General features: G+C 41.5%; 1 protein-coding gene across 1 annotated transcript in view; it reads right to left on the bottom strand.

Moving 5' to 3' along the window:
* The window catches only part of PPIG (peptidylprolyl isomerase G), a 49,048-nt gene that overhangs the window by 22,966 nt on the left and 1,389 nt on the right, over positions 1-24,693 (bottom strand). The window contains exons 2-4 of the mRNA XM_006118189.5: positions 7,246-7,325; positions 7,055-7,129; positions 417-524 (exon numbers count right to left, since the gene is read on the bottom strand). Of these exons, the coding sequence (XP_006118251.2) occupies positions 417-524; positions 7,055-7,129; positions 7,246-7,306 (244 nt within the window). The 5' untranslated portion in view covers positions 7,307-7,325. The remainder of the gene's footprint in view (positions 1-416; positions 525-7,054; positions 7,130-7,245; positions 7,326-24,693) is intronic.

Genomic DNA, 24,693 nt, shown 5'->3' with positions numbered 1-24,693 from the left:
TCCTAAAGTATAATATAAAAGATACTTTAATTATTACGTCCAAGTCAAAATATCTTCAAGAACAGTCGTGAAATCATGAAAGTCTGCTTACATAGAATGGGACAGGTTATTGCTTTTCCATGCATTTTGTGCTGTCTCACACATCTCTAGATCTAGGCCTACTACTGGGAAATACAATGCTTTACCATAGAACTAAAATCTCCACTGGAGGGCCACTTCAAACTTTAAAGATAATAAAACGGAAAGCTATTTATAAAAATCTTCTTATTTGAAGGGCCTATTCAGCATACCTTAATTCAAAGCACACAAACTTTAAAGTCAACAGACATTTCATCTGAATATGCAGTGCTGAACAGGACCCTGAAAAATATCTTACTATTTAAGAACGGGAGTTTTATTTTAAGCCTTTGTCCTACCTTCACTGAAGTCACCTCCTTGGATCATAAAATCTTTCACAACTCGGTGAAACAGACAACTTTTGTAATGCAATGGCTTCTGGGTTGATTTTCCAGTACCCTTTTCACCTAAAAGAGCAAGGAGAAGAGAGAAGAGGCAGGAAAGGATGGGGGATGATAATTTGCACCAACAGTCTAACTTTAATAAGTCTTGTAATCAGCTTGTGAAGTACACAAATATCTGCTTTGTAGAGAGAAAAACAGACAAATACATTAAGTTCAATGTTGACTATTGATTTTGGTTTTCATTTTCTAGATATCCATCTTTCAGAGGTGCTGAGTTTCCACAATTCCAAAGGAAGGTCTTAGGAGCTGAGAGTGCCCATCACATCTGAAAAGTGAGATCCTGGGTCTCTGAGAACTTGGGTTACACCATTTCAATACCCACTTTTGAAAATTTTGGCCAAGGTATCTTGCCCAAGATCACAAAGGAAGTCTATAGTGAAGCTATAGATAGGACAAAAATCTCCTAGGGAAGTTTACCAGCATCAATAAGAACATCAAATGTGTTATCATTCCAGAGTGAGATTGTCCACAGGAAGAATACCAGACTAACTAGGGTGGTAAAATTACATGTGTATAAATTTCCCTGCTGGTGGCTGTAGACAGAATCATAGAACAACAGAACACTAGAATTGGAAGGGACGAGGTCAGAGTCCAGTCCTCTACCCTCATGGCAGGACCAAGCACCATCTAGATCATCCCTAACAGATCTCTCTCAAATATCTCCAGTGATGGAGATTCCACAACCTCCCTAGGCTATTTATTCCACTGTTTAACCACCCTGACAGGAAGTTTTTCCTGATGTCCAACCTAAACCTCCCTTGCTGCAGTTTAAGCCTGTTGCTTCTTGTTCTATCCTCAGAGGCCAAGGAGAACAACTTTTCTCCCTCCTCCTTATAACACTCTTTTAGATACTTGAAAATTATCAGTCTTCTTTTTTCTAAACTAAATCAGCCCAGTTCTTTCAGTCCTCCCTCATAAGTCATGTTTTCTAGACCTTTAATCATTTTTGTTGCTCTTCTCTGGACCTTCTCCAATTTTTCCACATCTTTCTTGAAATGTGGTGCCCAGAATGGGACACAATACTCCAATTGAGGCTTAATCAGTGCAAAGTAGAGTGGAAGAATGATTTCTCATGTCTTGCTCACAACACTTCTGTTAATGCATCCCAGAATCATGTTTGCTTTTTTTGCAACGGTGTCACACTGTTGACTCATGCTTAATTTTTTGCCCGCTATGACTCCTAAATCCCTTTCATCAGTACTCCTTCTTAGACAATCACTTCCCATTCTGTATGTCTGAAACTAATTGTTCCTTCCTAAGTGGAGTACTTTGCATGTGTCCTTATTAAACTTCATCCTATTTACCTCAGACCATTTCTCTAGTTTGTCCAGATCATTTTGAATTTTGACCCTATTCTCCAAAGTACAGTAGACTTCCGATAATCTGGCACCGTTGGGACCCAGGGGGTGCCGGATTATCGGATATGCTGGAGTATCAGGAGGTACTCCGGAAGGGGGCCTGTGATGGGTCCGGGGGTGGGGGCAGAGGTGTCGGCAGGGAACAATGCGGTGTGGGGCGAACCCTCTGCCGTTTTGCAGGGAGGCAGGGGAAGCCCTGCGCAGCCGCTGGCGACAAGCCAGCTGGGGCTGCAAGCAGCAGCGGCGACTTGGGAAAGGGGCAGGGCAGAGCAGCTGAGGTGCTGCCAGGTTGGTCCCGCAGCGCTGTTCAGAGGCGGCGCTGCGGCACCAACTGGGTAGCACCCCAGCTGCTCTGTCCTACAGCTTCCCCAAGTCTGCCGCTGCTGAAACTGACGAGTGGCGGACTTGGGGAAGCTGCGGAGCAGAGCAGCAGTGGTGCTGCCAGGTGCCGAGCAGGGGGTTGAGGGGCAGCACTGCGGGACCAACCCGGCAGCACCCCAGCTGCTCTGCCCCACGGCTTCCCCAAGTGCGCCTCTGCTGAAACTGACAACAACGGACTTGGGGAAGCGGCACGGAGCAGAGCAGCTGGAGTGCTGCTGGGCGCCAAGCAGGGGGGTGAGGGGCGGCGCCGCTGGTCAGTTTCAGCAGCAGCGGACTTGGGGAAGCGGCGCGGAGCAGCTCCAACTGTCCAGCTGGCCGAAACACTTCCGGGTTCCAGTTGGTGCCGGACCACTAGATGCCAGACAATTAGAGTTTTACTGTTCTTGCAACCCCTCGCAGCTTGGTATCATCTGCAAATGTAATAATCGTACTCTCTATGCCATCTAAAAATCACTGATGAGATATTGAACAGAACTGGCCTCAAAACAGACCCCTGCGGAACCCCACTTGTTATGCCCCTCCAGCGTGATTGTGAACTGTTAAAAAGTACTCTGAGAATGGTTATCCAGCCAGTTATGCACGCACCTTATAGTAGCCCCATCTAGGTTGTTTTTCCCTAATTTATTGATAAAAGGTCACGTGAGACTGTGTCACGTGCTTTACTAAAGTTTAAGTATACCACATCCACCACTTCTCCCTTATTCACAAAACTTGATATCCTATCAAAAAAAGCTATCAGATTGGTTTGAAATGATTTGTTCTTTACAAATCCATTCTGGCTGTTACCTATCACCTTATTTTTTCCAGGTGTTTGCACATGAATTCCTTAATTACTTGCTCCATTAAAAAAGATATTTTGGCATTAGAAAAGGTTCAGAAAAGAGCAACTAAAATGATTAGGGTTTTGGAACAGGTCCCATCTGAGGAGAGGCTAAAGAGACTTGGACTTTTCAGTTTAGAAAAGAGGAGACTGAGGGGGGATATGATAGAGGTATATAAAATCATGAGTGGTGTGAAGAGGGTAAACAAAGAAAAGTTATTTACTTGTTCCCATAATATAAAAACTAGAGGACACAAAATGAAATTAATGGGTAGCAGGTTTAAAACTAATAAAAGAAAGTTCTTCACACAGAGCACAGTCAACTTGCGGAACTCCTTGCCAGAGGAGGCTGTGAAGGCTAGGACTGCAAGAGTTTAAAAAAGAGCCAGATAAATTCATGGAGGTTAAGTCCATAAAAGGCTATTAGCCAGGGGCTAAGGAATGGTGCCCCAGCCTCTGTTTGTCAGAGGCTGGAGAAAGATGGCAGGAGACAATTTGCTTGATCGTTGTCTTCGGTCCATCCCTTCTGGGGCACCGGGTACTGGCCACTGTTGGCAGAGAGGATATTGGGCTAGATGGACCTTTGGTCTGACCCAGTACGGTCATTCTAAATGTTTTTATTATCTTCTCTGGAACAGAAGTTAAACTGACCGGTCTGTAGTTTCCTGGGTTGTTCTCATTTCCCTTTTTATACATGGACACTATATTTGCCATTTTCCAGTCTTCTGGAATCTCTCCTGACTTCCATGATTTTTCAAAGATGATAGCTAAAGGCTGAGATACTGCCTCTATCACCTCCTTGAGTATTCTAGGATGCATTTCATCAGGTCCTGGTGACTTTCAAACATCTAACTTTTCTAAGTAATTTTTAACTTGTTCTTTATTTTTAACTTCTAAACCTAGCCCATTTCCACTAGCATTCAGTAAGTTAGGCATCCCATCACCATCCATCCTTTTGACAAAAACCAAAACAAAAAAGTCATTATGCATCTCTGCCTTTTCCAAGTTTCCTGTTATTGTTTCTCCCTCTTCACTGAGCAATGGGCCTACCCTGTACTTGGTCTTCCCCTTGCTCCTAGTTTACTTGTAGAACATCTTCCTGTTACCCTTTATGTCTTTAGCTAGATTTAACTCTTCTTGTGCTTCTGCCTTTCTAATCTTGCCCCTGCATACCTGTGTTGTTTGCTTATATTAATCCTTTGAAATTTGACCTAGTTTCCATTTTTTATACGACTCCTTTTTGATTTTTACATCATGTAAGACCTCCCAGTTGATCCAAGGTGGTCTTCTGCCATACTTTATAATCTTTCCTACTCAGTAGAATAGTTTGCTTTTGGGCCCTTAATAATGTCCCTTTAAAAAACTGCCAACTCTCCTCAGTTGTTTTTCCTCCTAGTCTTGCTTCCCATGGGAAGCAAACTTATCTCTGTGGGTATGTCTACACTAGCTCATTAATTCGAGCTAGGTAGGCAAATGAGGCGACCAGAGTTGTAAATTAAGCCCAGGATTTAAATATCTTGGGCTTTATTTGCATGTTCCTGTCCGATCGCCATTTTGAAATTTCACTAGCCCGAACTCACTGCCTCACGGCTGCACGCAGCAGTGAGTTCGGGCTAGTGAAATTTCAAAATGGTGACCGGACGGGAACATGCAAATAAAGCCCAGGATATTTAAATCCCAGGCTTCATTTGCAACTCCGGTCAGCTCATTTGCCTATCTAGCTCGAATTAACAAGCTAGTGTAGACATACCCTGTGAGTTTATTAAAAAAATCTGCCTTCCTGAAATCCATTCTCTCTATTTGCTGTCCTCTCTTCTACCATTCCTTAGAATTATGAACTCTATGATTTCATGATCACTTTCACCCAAGCTGCCTTCTACTTTCAAATTTTCAAACAGTTCCTCACTATTTGTTAAATTCAAATCAAGACCAGCTTCCCTTCTAATATGTCTCCAATGCAGTCCAAGAACTTGTTGGATAATCTGTGCCCTGCTGTGTTAGTTTCCCCAACATATGTCTGGATAGTTGAAGTCCCCCATCACCACCAAATCCTATGCTTTGGGTGATTTTGTAAGTTGTTTAAAAAAAGCCTCGTCCACCTTGTCTGCCTGGGTAGGTCTGTGCTAAATGACATATAGGGGTAAATCAGACCGCTAGCATGACATCATCCTTATTTTTTATCCCTTTTAACCTAACCCAGAGACTCTCAACAAGTTTGTTTTCTATTTCCATCTCCATTTTCGTCCAAGTGTATTCATTTTTAATATATAAGGGAACACCTCCTCCCTTTTTTCCTTGTCTATCCTTCCTGAGCAAGCTGAACCCTTCTATACCAATATTTCAGTTGTGTGTATTATCCCCCCAAGTCTCTGTGATACACTGAGATTATTAGAGATGGGAAATGTTGGAGATGGAGAAAAAACAAGCAAGTTTCTAAAAATCCACTACTGTGATGAACTAAGTATTTAAGAGAAAAGAAGCTGATTAAAAAGTTTTATAGGAAGCAAGTTGATGATGTTGAAAAAATTTGAGTCGGATTCACAAACACTATTTTAAACAATGTTTCGTTTTAATACTAGGCTTGGACCAATATCAATATTCTTCTACTGAAGTAGAAATTGAGCAGGAGAAAAATGCCATTTCAAAAATATTTCCATGATAAGGCTTTGAAAGGATTGATAATCTGCCTAAGAAACAGATAATTTGAATTTAATATATGACGAGAGATTGCCATACATCTATTACAAAGAAAAAATTGAGCAGGATGGTTGGTAAGTGGATGGCCAATCTCAGAAAGCAAAGACCATAAATATTAATGGTAGTTCAATATAGCATAGGAGTCAGAAGAAAATCCATTAGTGCCCAACTTCCTGCCCTTTCATTGGCTACTTTTATTGTATGTTTATCAGTTTCATAATATATAGCTTCATACCGCACAAACTGATTTAAATAACTTTAATTTAAGTAACTATCATGACTTAAATCAGTAATCAGGAAAACTTGATTTAAATAATCAATATCTGTTTTGCGTTTGTACTTTCTACTAACGTTTTTAAAGATGGTAACCATTAAAACATGTTGATCTGCAATTAAACATAATCATGTACACCAATGATGGTGCTTCTTTTTGCTAACCTGCACAATACACTATATTTATTTATTTATTCAATTTAAATAATTTGCAGTTATTCAAAGCTTTAATTTTATTGTGTTAGAAAACGGTGAACAATGAATTTCCTATTTTGGATTTTTTTTCTTTTACTAGTGATGTGTATCAAGCTCTATTTGAATGGAAATTCAAATTCTATTAAAATGCACAAAACCAGCATTTTTTTTTTTTTACTAGCACATATACACTGTCAAAAACTGAGTTAGCACTTCAACCAACTGGGTCCAGGTGATTACCCAGTGACTTACACAGTCAGTGATCTGATTTTCATTGAAACTTACCAGCAAACACACATCTTAATTTTTTTGTATTTTAAATTGACATTTTGAAAGGTTACAATAAACTTAGACCTTAAAACAGGTTGAATTTTTCAAATTTAATTTTAAATAGAGGTTTTTAAAAATAAATCTGTATGTAATTTAAATTAAGCTAATCTGATTGTTAAAAAATGCAGATTTTTTATATGATTAAAAACCCACAGTGATTTTATCAGCTCTGATTTCAACAGGAGCTTTGAGGGCTATAGCAATTAGCTTGACATTCCGGTATCTAAGTCTGATTAACACATTCTCCAGGTACTAACTAATGTCACAATTGCAAGTGGTTCAGTATACAAATAAATGCACACAAGACACTAATGTCAAATCTCTACAGAGACGAAGAAACAGTATTTTAAAGTCTGTCTTCATTTTCTAGTATGAAAAAAATGACAATCATTGGATGTTTATGGACGATTCTATGCAATAGAATAATTCACAATATGTAAGTAAACTACAACAAATTAAATTAAAAACTGTCTACAAACCTGTGCAAAGGCAGCGAAAATTCTCACATGTCTTTGGACACACATCTGAAAACAATTCAAAGACCACTCTTCCAGCTGAAAAAAAAAGTCACATAAATTTATAAAGTTAAATTATATTTGTCTTTACTTGACCATGAAATATATTTTTTTTTTGCTGTAACATAATATAGTTTGTACATTATTTTTCTTACCAGGTACATTGTTGATGGCTATGTCAAAAAAGCAACGTGGCCGCTGGACCTTGATTCCCATGACTTCAAAAGTTTAAAGCCTGTGAGCAACAAAAATTTAAAAACTTGAGTTTTTTTCCACTGTGTAGCAAAAATTCACTTCATCTCAACCTAAAAGCATTTTGGAGGGGGAAAAAAAAAGTGTGGCCATTCTGATACATAAGTTAACAAAACTGAGTGTTGAGATATTGAGAAAGGCAGCATTTTTGCTCTCAAGTTGTTTTAAATATGAAATTTTATGAGATGTTAATTTTTGTTCTTTAGGACAAAAAGGAAAAATAAGATAAAAACAGCTTTCTACATACATTAACTTCACATTTTTACTAACTGTGCAAAACTTGTAGGAAAAATGCAATATTTTGTCTCAGAGGGGTAGCTGTGTTAGTCTGTAACTTTACAGACAACAAATAGTCCTGCGGTACCTTAGAGACTAACAAAAATATATACAGTATTATGAACTTTTGTGGGCAAAACCCACTTCTTCAGATGAGATAATCTTGAGTGGAGACAATATTTTGTGTTTTTCTTAAAGCTCTAGCAACACTAGTCAAGGGATTATTATTGTTTGTAGGCCATTGGACTTCTGGTCATGAACCAGAGTCATTACATGCTGTACAAACTAGGGATGGGATAGTGTAATTGTGTAAAAGGTTAACTGATGAGAGGCTCATTGGGTAACCCTCATGGTTACTCATAGGCCCTGTATCAGAGGCAGTAGTGCAAGGGGGAAGGAGGCCGGTAGGAGCAAGTGTGTACAGAGCTACCTGAATAAATGCATTTTATGGCTTTGGATCTTCAGCCCCAAGGCTGAATCAGTAGTCAAAGGGGGCAGGGAGATGAGGTGGAGAGGCACTCAGGCAACTTCTTGGGACCACCTTTGAACGATTTACCAAGAAAAACAAACAATTCCCTAATATAAGACACATTCTTAGATGTAATTAAAAAAATCAGAATACTTTTGCAGTACTTTTCAGTAGGAATAGAAATCAAATGTCACAGATCTACATAAGACAGACAATACTAAATTAATATTAAAGTATGATATGGGAAAGGGGAAATGAGATAGTCCCAAGAGGAAGACATGCAAGGTTCCTTGAGTTTTAAAACTTATACCAAATACCAATTATTTGATATTTGAGTTAGTATATTTGTATACCAAATACCTATGTATTTTAGAAATGGTGTTTATGTCTATCCATGAGTCAGTCTGTTCAAGAACTCCTCAAATATGGTAAGAGCTAAGACCACCAAATTTGCTATGCAGCTTCCTCTTATCCTAACTTAAAGCAAGGTCAGAGCTTGGCTGTGTCATGAAAACGGGAAGTGCTGGGAAAGTGACTTTTTTCCATAACATGGAAAGGAAGAGGGCACAGAGAAGAGAGATGTGATACTGTGAGTGGCCACTGCAGGCAGCAAGTGCAGGGGAGAGCTATATTGCAGACTGACCACTGGGGCCAGTAGCATACCGAAGAGAGTGGCCAGCAGGGCTGGGGCTCATCATCTTGCCTGTCACCTGACAGGGTAAGTAGCTCCCCTGACCTGAGCCCTCTCTCCCTGCCCTTGGCTGCAGCTCCAGGCAGGAGTGGAAGGCCCCTGACAGTTGGGGCAGAGGGGCTGTCGGAGAAGAGAAGGCCCCTGCTGGCCAGCAGAGGATGTGTATGTGGAGGAGAAAAGACCCTGTTAGCCAGGGGAGATTGGAAGAGGAAGTGAAGGTCCCGTCAGCTAAGGGAGCTAGGAAGAGAGAAGGCTCTACCAGCTGGGGGAGCTAGGAAGAGAGAAGGCCCTGCCAGCTGGGGGAGCTAGAAAGAGAGAAGGCCCCACTGGATGGGACCCCCCTCCACCCTGAGCCCTTCCTCATCCCCAACCCTCACTCACACACCCTTGCACATCCTCAGGCCCTCAACCCCCACCCTGACTCTTGCACTCCCCTTACTCCCAGCCTCCTGCCCTGTCACCCCCACATCCTCAAGGCCCTGCCCCCTGCACCCCCATAGCGCCAGCCACCTACCCTGGAGGACCCAGGCAATGCCAGATAAGTCTTCTAGTAGATAAATAAATAGAACTGACTAGCCTAAAAAAATGTTGCGTATGACAAATACTTAGATCCTGGGTTACCCCCCACTATTTATACAAAAAAGAAAACATTATAGCTATGTGTTTTACATTCTGCAACAGCTGCTCACAGAATTTACAAGGTACATGGTCCCTGCCTTGTAATAGTTGTGCAGTTTATACTGTTAAAGAGATTTCAGCCTATGGACGTCATAATTCCAGAGCAGTAGGCATATATAACTGAACATAAGAATAGCCATACTGGGTCAGACCAAAGGTCCATCCAGCTCAGTATCCTGTCTGTCGACAGTGGCCAATGCCAGGTGTCCCAGAGAGAGTGAATTGAACAGGTAATGATAAAGCAATCTCTCTCCTGCCATCCATCTCCAACCTCTGACAAACAGAAGCTAGGGACACCATTCCTTACCCATACTGGCTAATAGCCATTAATGGACTTAACATCCATGAATTTATCTAGTTCCCTTTTAAACCCTGTTATAGTTCTTGCCTGAGGAGGTTGTGAAGGCTAGGAGTTCCACAGTTGACTATGCGTTGTCTGAAGAAGAACTTCCTTTTATTTGTTTTAAACCTGCTGCCCATTAATTTCATTTGGTGGCCCCGAGTACTTATATTATGGGAACAAATAGCTTTTCCTTATTCCTTTTCTCCATACCACTCATGATTTTTTATACCACTATCATATCCCCTTCCTTAGTCTCCTTGTTTCCAAGCTGAAAAGTCCCAGTCTCTTTAATCTCTCCTCATATGGGACCTGTTCCAAACCCCTAATCATTTTAATTGCCCTTCTCTAAACCTTTTCTAATGCCAATATCTCTTTTTTGAGATGAGACCACATCTGTACGCAGTATTCAAGATCTGGGCGTACCATGAATTTATATAAGGGCAATAAGATATTCTCCATCTTATTCTCTATCCCTTTTTAAATGATTCCTAACATCGTTTGCTTTTTTGACTGCTGCTGCACACAGTGTGGATGTCTTCAGAGAACTATCCACGATGACTCCAAGATCTCTTTCCTGATTAATTGTTGCTAAATTAATCCCCATCATATTATATGTATAGTTGGGTTATTTTTTCCAACGTGCATTACTTTACATTTATCCACATTACATTTCATTTGCCATTTTGTTGCCCAATCACTTAGTTTTGTGAGATCTTTTTGAAGTTCTTCACAGTCTGCCTTGGTCTTAACTACCTTGAGCAGTTTAATATCATCTGCAAACTTTGCCACCTCACTGTTTATCCCTTTCTCCAGATCATTTATGAATAAATTGAATAGGATTGGTCCCAGGACTGACCCTTGGGGAACACCACTAATTACCCCTTTCCAGTCTGAAAATTTACCATTTATTCCTACCCTTTGTTTCCTGTCTTTTAACTAGTCCCCCATCCATGAAAGGATCTTCCCTCTTATCCCATGACAACTTAATTTACATAAGAGCCTTTGGTGAGGGACCTTGTCGAAGGCTTTCTGGAAATCTAAGTACACTATATCTACTGGATCCTCCTTGTCCACATGTTTGTTGACCCCTTCAAAGAACTCTAATAGATTAGTAAGACATGATTTCCTTTTACAGAAACCATGTTGACTTTTGCCCTACAAATTATGTTCTTCTATGTGTCTGACAATTTTATTCTTTACTATTGTTTCAACTAATTTGCCCAATACTGACGTTAGACTTACCGGTCTGTAATTGCTGGGATAGCCTCTAGAGCCCTTTTTAAACATTGGCATTACATTAGCTAACTTCCAGTCATTGGGTACAGAAGCTGATTTAAAGGATAGGTTACAAAACATAGTTAATAGTTCCACAATTTCACATCTGAGTTCTTTCAGAACTCTTGGGTAAATGTCATCTGGTCCCAGTGACTTGTTACTGTTAAGTGTATTAATTAATTCCAAAACCTCCTCTAATGACACTTCAATTGGTGACAAGTCCTCAGATTTGTTACATACAAAGGACAGGTCAGGTTTGGGAATCTCCCTAACATTCTCAGCCATGAAGACAGAAGCAAAGAATTCATTTAGTTTCTCCGGAATGATTTTATCATCTTTAAGTGCTCCTTTTGTATCTCAATCGTTCAGGGGCCCCACTGGTTATTTAGCAGGCTTCCTGCTTCTGATGTACTTAAAAAACATTTTGTTATTACCTTTTGAGTTTTTGGCTAGCTGTTCTTCAAACTCCTTTTTGGCTTTTCTTATTACATTTTTACACTTAATTTGGCAGTGTTTATGCTCCTTTCTATTTACCTTGCTAGGATTTGACTTCCACTTTTAAAAATGTCTCTCGCTGTTGTTAAGCCACATGGTTGTTAAGCCACGGTGGCTCTTTTTTAGTAGTTCTACAGGCAGTCCCCGGGTTACATGGATCCGACTTACATCAGATCCCTACTTACAAACGGGGTGAGGCAACCCCGCACTAGCTGCTTCCCCCCAGCAGACCAGGGAGACGCGGAGCGGCTTTTCTCAGCAGACACCTCAGCTTGAAAATAAAGGACTGAGGGTAGTGAGGTGTGGGAGAATAAAACTGAGCTCTGGAGAAATGTTTGGCTAGAGTTTCCCCTACAATATGTACCAGTTCCGACTTACATACAAATTCAACTTAAGAACAAACCTACAGTCCCTATCTTGTACGTAACCCGGGGACTGCCTGTACTATGCTTTTTAATTTGGGGTATACATTTAAGTTGGGCCTCTATTATGGTGTCTTTGAAAAGTGTCCATGCAGCTTGCAGGGATTTTAATTTAGTCATTGTACCTTTTAACTTCTGTTTAACTAACCTCATTTTTGCATAGTTCCCCATTTTGAAATTAAATGCCTCAGCCACAGTGTTGGGCTGCTGAGGTGTTCTTCCCATCACAGGAATGTTCAATGTTATTATATTATGCTCACTATTTCCAAGCGGTCCTGTTATAGTTATCTCTTGGACCAGATCCTGCACGCCACTCAGGACTCAATCGAGAATTGCCTCTCCCCTTGTGGGTTCCTGTACCAGCTGCTCCAAGAAGCAGTTGTTTAAGGTATCAAGAAATTTTGTCTCTGCATCTCGTCCTGAGGTGACATGTACCCAGTCAATATGGGGATAGTTGAAATCCCCCACCATTATTGAGTTCTTTATTTTGATAGCCTCTCTATTTTCCCTTAGCATTTCATAGTCACTATTACTGTCCTCGTCAGGTGGTCGATAATAGATCCCTACTGTTATATTCTTATTAGAGCAGGGAATTACTATCCATAGCGATTCTATGGAACATGTTGATTTAAGATTTTTACTTCATTTGATTCTAAATTTTCTTTCACATATAGTGCCACTCCCCCACCTGCACGACCTGTTCTGTCCTTCCAATATATTTTGTACCCCGGAATGATTGTGTCCCATTGATTGTCCTCACTCCACCAGGTTTCTGTGATGCCTATTATATCAGTATCCTCTTTTAACACGAGGCAGTCTAGTTCACCCATCTTATTTTTTAGACTTCTAGCATTTGTGGACAACCACTTGAAAAACTTGTCACTGTTTTTTTGTCTGCCCTTTTCTGATGTGTCAGATTGTTTTTTGTTTGATCTGGCCCATACTTTATCCTCTTCCATCCTCTCCTCCTGACTAAAACCTAGAGAATCTCTATCAATAGATTCTCCTCTAAGAGACTTCTCTGTCCGATCCACGTTTTCCTCTGCACTAATCGGCTTTCCCCCATCTTAGTTTAAAAACTGCTCTGCGACCTTTTTAATGTTAAGCACCAGCAGCCTGGATCCATGTTGGTTTAGGTGGAGCCCATCCTTCCTGTATAGGCTCCTCCCATCCCAAAAGTTTCCCCAGTTCCTTATAATGCTAAACTCTTCCTCCCTACACCATTGTCTCATCCATGCATTGAGACTCTGAAACTCTGCCGACCTACCTGGCCCTGCACGTGGAACTGGAAGCATTTCAGAGAATGGCACCATAGAGGTCCTAGATTTCAGTCTCTTTCCTAGCAGCCTAAATTTGGCTTCCAGGATGTCTCTGCTACCCTGCCCTATGGCATTGGTACCTACATGTACCACAACCACCGGCTCCTCCCCAGCACTACATATAAGTCTATATAGATGCCTCAAGAGATCTGCAACCTTCGCACCAGGCAGGCAAGTCACCATACAGTTCTCCCGGTCATCGCAAATCCAGCTATCTACATTTCTAATGATCGAATCTCCCATTACTAACAACTGCTTTTTCCTACTGACTGGAGTTCCCGCCCCCGGAGAGGTAACCTCAGTGTAAGAGGATATCCCAACATCTGCTAGGAGGGTCCCAACTATGGGAAGGTTTCCCCCTGCTCCCGTTGACTGCTCTCCTTCCCTGAGCCTTTCATCCTCCTTAACAGCGCAGGGGCTGTCTGAGCGTAGGTGGGATAATTCTACAGTGTCCCGGAAAGCCTTATCTACGTACCTCTCTGCCTTCCTCAGCTCCTCCCGTTCAGCCACTTTGGCCTCCAAAGCCAGTACGCAGTCTCTGAGGGCCCTGAGCTCCTTGCACCGAATGCACACATACACCACCCCCCATAGGGCAGGTAATCATACAAGCTACACTGAGTACAATAAACAGGATAGCCCCCACTCTGCTGCTGGACTTCTGCCTGCATTCTCTCCTACACCTACCTAGATTATTGATAGGGTTTTTAGTGACATCAGGAAGTTTTGATTAAAACCTTTGAACTAAACTATAAAGAATGGCAAGTGTATCTCGGCCCCATTGCACTCCCCTTCCAAACTCCCTGTTTGCTGCTCCTGTTTGCAAAGCTCCCTGGTCACTGACTCACTGCTTTATAAAGCCCTGACCTTCCTGATAGCCCCGCCCCGATTAAGGCTCAGCCAATTAACAGAGGCTTCTAGATTTCCAACCTTTAGAAGCACACGTGCCTTCAAACAAACCAACCAACCAACCAAACATAAACTCAGCACACAGCAAGTAACCCCCAAACACACACTGATTTTTCAATGTATTGGCAGTTAAAAAAATATTCGTTTGGAAGAAAACTTGGGTTTGTGTTGAACTGAATCCAAATATTGTTAATAATAATAATAATAATAATTTTAAAAACTCCCAAACAAAAAACTCTGCAGCAAATAGAAAAAAGAAGTCTATTTGGAGCATTTTAAAAAGATAGAGGCAGTAGTGTCTCCATTATAACCATTGGGCCTGATGGTTAGGACACTTCTGGGATGTGGAAGACCATATGGAGAAGTGATCTGCAATCAGTCTTCCACATTGCAAGACAGTGCCCTAACCAATGGGTTATGGGACAGTCTGGGATAGGTTTATCTCAGCTGCTCCTGTTGAAGCTATTCCACTACATCTAAATAATGAAAGTTACTGCAACAAGGACTTGAACTTGAATCTACCACAGCCTAGGTGACTGCTCCAACCACCAGCCTGTAAAAGGGTTCTCATTCTTTTTTCCTACCCCATTGACTATTCATTGTCATTATGAGAGATTATGTATTGCCACTAATATATATATATATATATTTTAGAAATGTATGCCTGTCTGTCCATTTATTAATCCATTTGTTCAAGAACTCCTCCTGAACGATAAGAGACAGGGCCACCAAATTTGATGTACAGGTTCCTCTTATCCTAACTCAAAGCAAGGTCAGGGTTTGGTTGTGTGTATTATCTCACCAGGTCTCTGATACCAACTGTGTAATAGTTGTGTTTATTTATTAAGACTTCAAGTTCTTCCTGCTTATTACCCATACTTCTTGCATTTGTATATAGGCATCTAAGGTATTGATTTGATTTTGCCTCTGAGTTCTGCCTTGTCCCTCCTTTTTCCTCTGCTATTATAGCCCATGTTCTCTCCCAAGCTGGCTTTTGAAATTGCTTTTAAATAATATAGACACTTTTAGATCCATTAGTGCAGGGATGGCCAACCTATTAAACGAAGAAAGACGAAATAGCGACAGAAAAAATGCGAAGAATTATTGAGAAAAAAGAAAAAGGAAGAGCTCCCCACCATCTGGGGGGAGGAGGGGGAGGGAGAGAAGAGAGAGGACACTGCCCCCCTTTAAAAACCACAGGCTAGGTTTTTTGGCCACATCAGGCTCCCACTGGCTGACACCATCTTGTTGCGCCGGATGGCTCCTCTGCACCCGGTGAGCACAAGGAGCCGGGGGCCATTTGTAGGGGCACATGAGGTGGCTTCACGAGCTGCGGGGGAGGCTTCGCGAGCTGCACTTTCAGGTATGAAGAGCCTAATGCGGCTCGCAAACTGTAGGTTGGCCACCCCTGCATTAGTGAGTGCCTGGTCAAGTTATAATGTTTCCTAACAGGTTTTAGCGTGTTAACATTTCACATATCTGATTTGTGTCCATTAATACTTTGTTGTAGAGACTACAATTTGGCCAATATACAAGGCAAATGGGTAGTGCTGGCACAGTTCACATTGGTGCCTCTGATGTGGTGGCTTATGTGGTTAAGTCCTGTGATGGTGTCACTTGTATAGATGTGTGGACAGAGTTGGCACCGGAGTTGATTGCAGGGCTGGGCTCCTGGATGACTTTGATGGAGACGTGCTGCATGGTTGCTAGAAAGAACTTTTTGACGTTAGGGGGTTGTTTGTAGGTGAGGACTGGTCTGTTCCAAGGCCTGTGAGAATGAGGGGTCATTTTCTAGGATAGATTGTAGATTGTTAATAATGCACTGGAGGGGTTTAAGTTGGAGATGTAGGGGTAGTCTGTTGTTTTCCTTGTAGGGCCTATCTTGAAGAAGCTCATGCCTGGGTATTCGTCTGGATCTGTCAGTCTGTTTTTTCACTTCTCTGGGTGGGTATTTAATTTTTAAGAATGCTTGATATAGATTCTGTAGGTGTTTGTCTCTGTCTGTGGGACTGGAGCAAATCCGGTTGTATCTTAAGGCTTGGCTGTAAACAATTGATTGGGAAATGTGTCTGGGATGTAAGGTAGAGGCATGTAGGTAAGTGTAACCATCAGTAGGTTTCCGGTATAAGGTGGTGGAAATTTGTCCGTGGTGTAATTGTACTATAGTGTCAAGGAAGTGGATATCTGTGTGGACTGGTCCAGGCAGAGGTTAATGGGGGGATGGAAGTTGTTGAAATCCCTGTGGAATTCTTCAAGGGGTCTCTAAATCTTTCTGTATTTATTTATTCCAAGTATCTTACTCTAGCAAAGCACACTATACCTGACATCCTTGCTTGACTTTTTATTCAGATCAAGAAAATTCCTTAAAAAGTTCTCTCATAATAATTAGCCTGACAGTAACTCCCCAAATGTACCCATTGAAGGTACATTAAAATGAAAGGCTGGACTAGGCATACTCTCAAGGGACAAGCATGAATGCAGATTCAGCACACAGAATTCTTAGGTTGCCCTACAAAGGAAATCAATAGGTCCTAGTTACTGGAATTTGATTTTCCCAGCAGTTTGTAAGGAAAAATTCTTACACTTTTTGCACTGCTGTGGAGGGCAGTGACCATGAAGCTGTCTTCTCAGATGAAGACAGAGTAATCTGGAGTCAGTGTGGTCCTGCAGAGTGTGAATTGGAAAGATCAATATGGAAGCCCAACCTGCCTCCACTGTGATAGAAGCAAAATGTCTAAATCATGAATAACCTCTTGATCAGTGCATGCTACATAAGCCAAGAATTCATGTGCTTTTTAAACTTGTTTAATTTTACATACAAGCTACTGGAATTGATTGAAGATATAAAATATTAGGTCTCGTAAAATCAAGATGATTTAATCAACTAAAAATTTAAATTATCTTTAGAAAAACTTCTTGCCTTGTAATATGGTCTGAGCTGGCTCTGTACTTCTTGAAATGAACAAATCAGTAACCTTAGAACAAAGAATATGCAGGGAGATATGCAAGATAGTTGTTTAGCTGTTGTGAAGTTGTCTTTCAAATCCCAACAGTTACTTGTCTAATGAAAACATACAATTTACAGCTCAAACAGTAAATAAGGAGACCGAAAAACATAGCAACTGGCAGTTCAACCATCTGTGATGATTACAAATTGTATTGCTTTCAACTTTCATTTGAATATTTCCTATTTTCTCTCAATAGAACTTTTGTAATAACAAAAATAAAATGGAATTGTGTATGATCCTGTGATAGCATCAAAGCAAGAGGAGGCATGTCATTCCCCCTACCACTTCCCAAAAGTAATACTGCCTTACTTTTTTCCCCAGTTAGTCTTCAATCTATGCTAAATAATGGATCAGAGTGACAGTTTTCTTCCCTACACACTGAAAAGGTTTTCCTAGTAATAAAAACATTGTGACATACAGTTTGATAATCATGAGTTTCATTCATTTATTAAAACTATAACACAGCCAATATGGATATTTGCATCAATGTTCCCTCTAATCTTTTTCATTCATGTATGGATTTTTTCCATGTATGTGCAGAACCAAGCTTTGTGCCAATGTCCACCACCAGTAAAAACAAAAACGTAGCTGTGGGCACTCTACTCATCAGCTAGATGACATCTGAATCTCTCCTGAATGACCGCACAAATGCACAGCTTCCAAGAAACACTGGTGTCAGTTCTACTTCTTTGTATATACAAGGAATGTCTTTATTATGTTTACCAACAGCCTTACAAATCTTTAGATACTTCTGTATATCAAAAAAATGCGGCAGGAGCACATCTCCAAGCACAGGTCTGCAGACTCAGATTACAACACTGAATATAGACTTTCAGGCTAGAGAGTGAGCGCTGAAATCCAACTTCAGAGCCCAAGGCAGAATTCTTTAAGGTCCCTTTAAGAAAGGAATCAAAGTAGACAACACTGAATTGTCAATGCATTTGAAGAGTTTGGTTTAAAGAAATGTTAACTGCCAAGATTTCAAAATCTTCTTGAATATCATAAGTGAAGCTAGTAGAAATTCCTACAGTTAAGACTGCCAGACATTTTACTTGGTTCTTGAGGCTAAGTTTTCCATGCTGGTTATCTGCCTCAGGCAGATTTTTTTTATTTTCTGGAAAAGAGGTTCATACAGTTCTGAGAACAAATAATGTATTTTCTTTAACTTAAAAACATATGTATGAACCTTTAACACAGAAACTCTAGTTTCCTCATGTTTTGGAGAAGGCTCTTGAAATTTGGTACAGTATTCACCCTCATGATAGTAATACATGTTCTGCTGTCTTTGTGATTGACTGCATGTTTCATGGAGGTATGTTAAAGAATGGCAGAACTGTTGTATAAAGATTTTGTCTTCACTGAGTATGTATGCAAGCCAGCACGGCAGGGGTTTGAACAGCACTTTTCCTGGCAGCCAGGGATGCTGTGATGCCAGGTACCTGAACTGAACAGGGAGACTGCTGCTCCTGTGATCCCTCTGCTGGTATCCAGGAGGAACAGGCAGCATCAATTGTTCAAATGCAGAAGGGTCAAGAGGATGAAGAGGCCCAAAAAGGCAGGCTCAAAGGAAGGGGTGTGTGCAAGTTGTCTGATAAGAGCAGAAAAAGCATAGTACAATATTGGAGGAAAGAGAGCAGAACGGGACATATTCCCCTCCAGAACATGGAATGAGCCCCAACATTTTTTGCTATCAGCAAACATATGTGAAACCTATTGGCAAAGGGCACATGCTCTCTTCTAGCGGCTGTTCCACATAGGAGATGGAAACTTACTACTGCTACCAGTTTCACCGTTAACTCAAGTGTTAAGGACTGCATTATGGATCTAAAAGTTTACACTCTAATGACTCTTCAATATGGTTCCACATAATGAAATTTGAGAACTCAAATTTATGTAGAATTCTACCTTCATGGGGTGATTTTGGTGGCTGAGTTTTTTTAAGTAACTGTGACTATACAATAGGTCTATTAAATATATTGGATAGCAAGAATATAAAATCTGTATCTTTGTCAGTTTCAATACAAAGTTGAGAGTATATACAGGGAAAGAAAGAAAAGATTAGTTTTCTTTTGGAAGATCGGGATTATATGAGGTATATTAAGACATATAACGAATCTGGATGCAAACGTAAAATCAGGGAATGGACCACCAGAAGTTCAAACTGCAGCATGAGGATGGTAGAGCCATGCCAGAGAGAAAATAGGGTAGTAGTAATGAATCAGTGATTAGGTATAGTAAACTAATAAAAAGCAAGGAAGCACACTAATGTAATGGCAAAAGAAAAACATAGCCCTTGGGTATCACTGGTTTGAAGGATGAAATTAGTTGGACTAGCAGATGCAGGAAAACAAGTATGAGAGCAACAGCATAAAAGAAGGATTATGATAGTAAGAAATTATGGTGCACTTTAGGAATAGCCTTTTTTGCCTTTTTCAAAAAAAGCCTGACCTAAGAGGACAATTTCTTTCCCTGAGTTATTGTGAATGCTACTGAAAGGGTGAATAAATCGGAAGAGAATTTGGGACAAAGCTGTTGTACAATAATTAAGAATAAAACAAAGTAAGTAATACTTAACTTCATTTGTACACATTAAAATTTTCTGGTAGGTTTCTAGACTTAACCTCACCCTCATTTTCTTCTCCCACGCTCATCTCTCTCTTTTTCTATGCTGCCCCTTATACAAGAAAAACCTTACCGTCTACATTTCCAAATCAACAGTAACTACTCATTCAAATCTTTCCTTAACTTTCATTTCTGTCATGTTGCCTATATGTAGCAATTTACATTTTAATAATTATATAATTAAAAGACTATTCATCTCTTTATTCTAACCCTCATCCTCTTTCATTCAATGCTATTAATGTTTGTTGCTTTTGTTTATGCCATTTCTAAAATTAGGTGATGATTACATACATGTACCTAAGCTGCATGAGTATTTAAGCCACATCTATACTTAAGTGCCAGAGACTGATGTTCTGGCATTTGATTTAGGGCAGTGGTCTACAACCTTTTTATGCATGTGATCACTTTTTGAATTTAAGTGCAATCCAAGATCTACCTGAAACTCAAATACCCTTGACCCACCTCCTCTGTGCCCCTTCTTCAAGACCCCATCCCTGCTCACTCCATCCTCTCTCCCTCCTTTTCACTAGGCTGTGGCAGAGGGGTGGGGTGCAGGCTCTGGCCTTGGGATTTGGAGTGTAAAAAGAGCTCTGAGTTGCAGGCAGTTGGAGTGTTGGAGGAGGTTCTAGGTGCAGGCTCTGGGAGGGCATTTGAATGCAGGGATGGTAGGGGTACAGTAGTGGGTTTATGACTGGGGTAGGGTTTCGGGATGTGGGCTCCAGCTGGGCACTGTTTACCTCAGGTGGCTCCTGGGTGGTGGTATAGTGAGGCTGCCATGAAACGAGGCTGCTCCAGCGGCTCTTACTACATTTAAAATGCAGCGCTGCAGCAGCAGCCCAGAGTCCGTGTGAGGTGGGACTGGTCAGTCTTGGCTCAAGCTGGCTCTGGGAGCTACCTGCGCTGCAGCTCTGCAGAGCGGCCTCCTTGACTAATCATGTAGCTGATGTAAATTGGCTACACGATTAGCCAAATAACCGTTCTTCAACATCCTTAATGTAGACAAGCTCTTAGACACAAGTAGTCATTTCCAGTGTTTACTAGATAAATCCCAACATTTCTTTTTCATTTTTGTATCAGGGTCATTTTATCTGTGTTTATTGGTAAAACCAAAAATTAGAAGCCCTAATCATAATGACAATTTAAATACAGTTAACTTAAGGAATAACTGAACAAAAAACATCTGCATTACCTCTCTAAAAAACCTATGCCTACTACAGTTTTAATCAGGGGTTCTCAAATTAGGGATCATCACTCCTAAGGGGATCATGAGATTATTACATGCAGGGTTGCAAAGCTGTCAGCCTCCACTGCAGATTTCACTTTGCCTTCAGCATTTAGAATTGTGCAAAAAAAAATTGAAGCTTTTAATTTATAAGGGGGGATTGCACTCAAGAGGCTTGCTGTGAACAAAGGCGTCACTAATACAAAAGTTTGAGAATCACTGGTTTAAATGAATAAAAACTTCACAGTCTTTATGCATTTGTCACTAATGTACAATCAATTTTCTATACAATTTTCTACAATACAGTTATAAGTTGTCTTATTTCTCCAATAATCTTTTCAATTAACCCTAGGTCTCTTGCATTTAAATGTATTTTACTACTTCTCTCCCCCACTTTCACATACCTTCACTATCCATTATCTCACTCCTTCACACACAGGGTTGAGAAATTTGTCAGACACATACCAGTCAAGGGATTAATCTGCTAACTAAAGGCCAACACAAAAGATTTCCCGCCACACACACAGCGGCTACGTCTACACTGGCCCCTTTTCCGGAAGGGGCATGTAAATTTCACTAGTCGTCGTAGGGAAATCCGCGGGGGATTTAAATATCCCCCGCGGCATTTAAATAAAAATGTCCGCCGCTTTTTTCCGGCTTTTAAAAAAGCCGGAAAAGAGCGTCTAGACTGGCCCCGATCCTCCGGAAAAAGTGCCCCTTTCCGGAGGATCCTTCAAAGTAGGAATAAGAGCCTCCGGAAAAGGGCACTTTTTCCGGAGGATCGGGGCCAGTCTAGACGCTCTTTTCCGGCTTTTTTAAAAGCCGGAAAAAAGCGGCGGACATTTTTATTTAAATGCCGCGGGGGATATTTAAATCCCCCGCGGATTTCCCTACGACGACTAGTGAAATTTACATGCCCCTTCCGGAAAAGGGGCCAGTGTAGACGTAGCCAGCATGTCCAGGAAAACATTATTGTAAGAGGCCAACCCATCTCTATCTCACCCCATTCAACTCCCTCCCAAAAGAATGGTGGGATTTCAACCTAAGTTCTGTTTAGGGGCTCCATCCTTCATAGGCTCCCTTTATTATTACAGGAGTGGAAATTCTATTTGTAATAGAAAAGATTAATTACATATGTAATTATGATCTGTGAACCACTATATAAATTTAGGAATAGATACTTGCCTCAGGCGCCACTCAGGGTATAGGGACACGGTAGCAGGTGTGTCAGTTTGTGTGTATGTCACAGAGATATGTGCAGAAAGATCAACACTAAAAAATGGCCTTTACATAGAATATGTCCATGGTCAATGTAGACACTACCTACGCCAAAGGCAGGGATTTTCCCTTTGACATAGGTAATCCAGATGTCCAAGTGGCAGTGGCTAGGTCCAGTGGAAGAATTATTCTGCTGACCTACAGCTGTCTACATTTACAGCCAGGTCAGCACAGCTACATCTCTTGGGGCAGTTGGGAGGGTGCTGAATTTAGACATGCATTAAAAATGTTTCTAGCCCCTCTGGCTCATCTGTCTTGAGATAGCTTCAATGCATTTGCTACCAATGGCTTTCCAAAAAACAGAAGAGTGAACTGATCACTCTAAGGTTTATTCATAACTTTGAGACTATCAGGATAGGGCAAGGTCATTTTGTTCTGCAGCTTCTATTTTTGCAAGCTGAATGCAAAAGCAAGCTTTTGGGGATTAGAATTAAAAGGAAAACTTTTACTACCAGAATACTTTTTTTTTCTAGAAACAGCACAGCTAGGGCAACTTCAAGCCAGTAGGTTCTGGGACTACAAGGGAAGAGAAATCTAAAAATCAGCAGAGAACCAGCACAATGAAAGGAAACCTAGCACCCTCCCCCAACAGGTAAGTGAACAGCAGGCTCCCTCAATAGGGCATTATCATTGTGGCTACTCCTCATATGTTTCTTATTGTGTGTACATTGTTCAAATTCTGACAGAACAAATAACTAATAAATAAAACTGATTAATTCAAGACAATGTAAATTGAGCTAAAATTAAAACAGGGTAATGCTTCATTGAGAGTGCATGAGATTCAAACTCAGTTATTATTCTTATTCTCCCTCTGTAGATAAACACTATTGCTATGTCTACACTGCAGGCTTCTTGCATAAGAGTTCTTGCACAAAAGTCCTTGCGCAAGAGCGCGTCCACACTGCCATGTGCTTTTGCACAAGAGTGTCCATGGCAATGTGGATGCTCTCTTGTGCAAGAAAGCTCTGATGGCCATTTTAGCCAGAGGGGTTTCTTGCTCAAGAAACCTCTTTTCCTATTCACACTAGCCTTTTTGCACAAGAGCTCTTGCACAAAAAGGCTTATTCCTCATGGGGAGAGAAATAACTCTTGTGCAAAAAGCCCTCTCCTGTCGATCTACTGTAAACTTTCTTGAGCAATAACGGGCTTGTAGTGTGGATGCTCCACAAGTTTTTGTGCAAGAAGCGCCATTCTTGTGCAAGAAGCCTGCAGTGTAGACACAGCCTATGGGTACGCCTACACGCTGGCACTATTTCAGGATACTTCCCATAGCCTGAAATAGTGTTTTCCGCATCTTGACAGCATGCCTGTTATTTTGAAATGTAATCAAAATAACAGGCGCACTATTCTGACATCCTGGTACCTCATTTCATGAGGATTAAGGGACTTGTTGGAATAATGCTCTATTTAGAAATTTGGTGCTGTGTAGACAGCGCCAAATTTCGAAATAGACTATCTCGAAATAAGGTACGTAATTTGCATAGCTCAAATTGCATATCTTATTTTGAGCTAGCACCACAGTATAGATCAGTGGTCCCCAACGCGGTGCCTGCGGGCGCCATGGCGCCCGCCGGGGCATTTGTAGGCGCCCGCCGACAACCCGGGCTGGCCCTGCCCCCCCGGCGCGCGGCGCACTGGAGGCGCCGGCCCCAGGCGCGTGACACGCACTGGCGCCTGGTGCGTGGCGCTCGGGCGGCCCCAGCCCCGGGGCACATGCGGGCGCGCAGCGCCGGTGCCGGCCCCAAGCGCGCAGCTCGGGCGGCGGCGCCAGCCCCGGGCCCACGGCACAAGGGGCTCGGGCGGCCCCGGCCCTGGCGTGCCCCAGGATGCGCGGCCCCGCCCCCGGGCACCCGGCGCATGAGTGGCCCCGCCCCTGGGCGCCCGGGAGCCCATAAAGGTTGGGGACCACTGGTATAGATGCACCCATTATGTTGATGGGAGCAACATAACTACTGCCTCTAGGGAAGGTGGAACACTTGCCAACCAGAGAAGCTCTCCTATTGGCGTAGGTAGTGTCTTCATTAAGCACTACAGAAGCACAGCCATAGCGCTTTAAGTATAGACAAGCCTCAAGACTCCATAGTGTCAGGCACCATAAAAACATTAATAAAAACAAAGAATCCAGTCCCTGCCCCACAAAGCTTTAGTACCTGGCCTGTTTTAGAGATAATAGGGTGCAATCAAAGTGGATTTAAAATTTAAAGGATTGAGTAAGGATTTGTGGCCTGCAAGGTGCAGGTCAGACTAGCTGATCTTGATGACTCTTCTGATATTAAAGCATATGAATTTAAAAGGGGCTCATCTTCCCATAGACACAAATACAAATACAAGCGATAACCAGAACTTA

Source organism: Pelodiscus sinensis, chromosome 7 (genome assembly GCF_052426305.1).
Source record: "Pelodiscus sinensis isolate ZL-2025 chromosome 7, ASM5242630v1, whole genome shotgun sequence".
NCBI lineage: Eukaryota > Metazoa > Chordata > Testudines > Trionychidae > Pelodiscus > Pelodiscus sinensis.
Note: the sequence above shows the minus strand (reverse complement) of the source record. Positions and strands in the feature narration are given on the sequence as shown.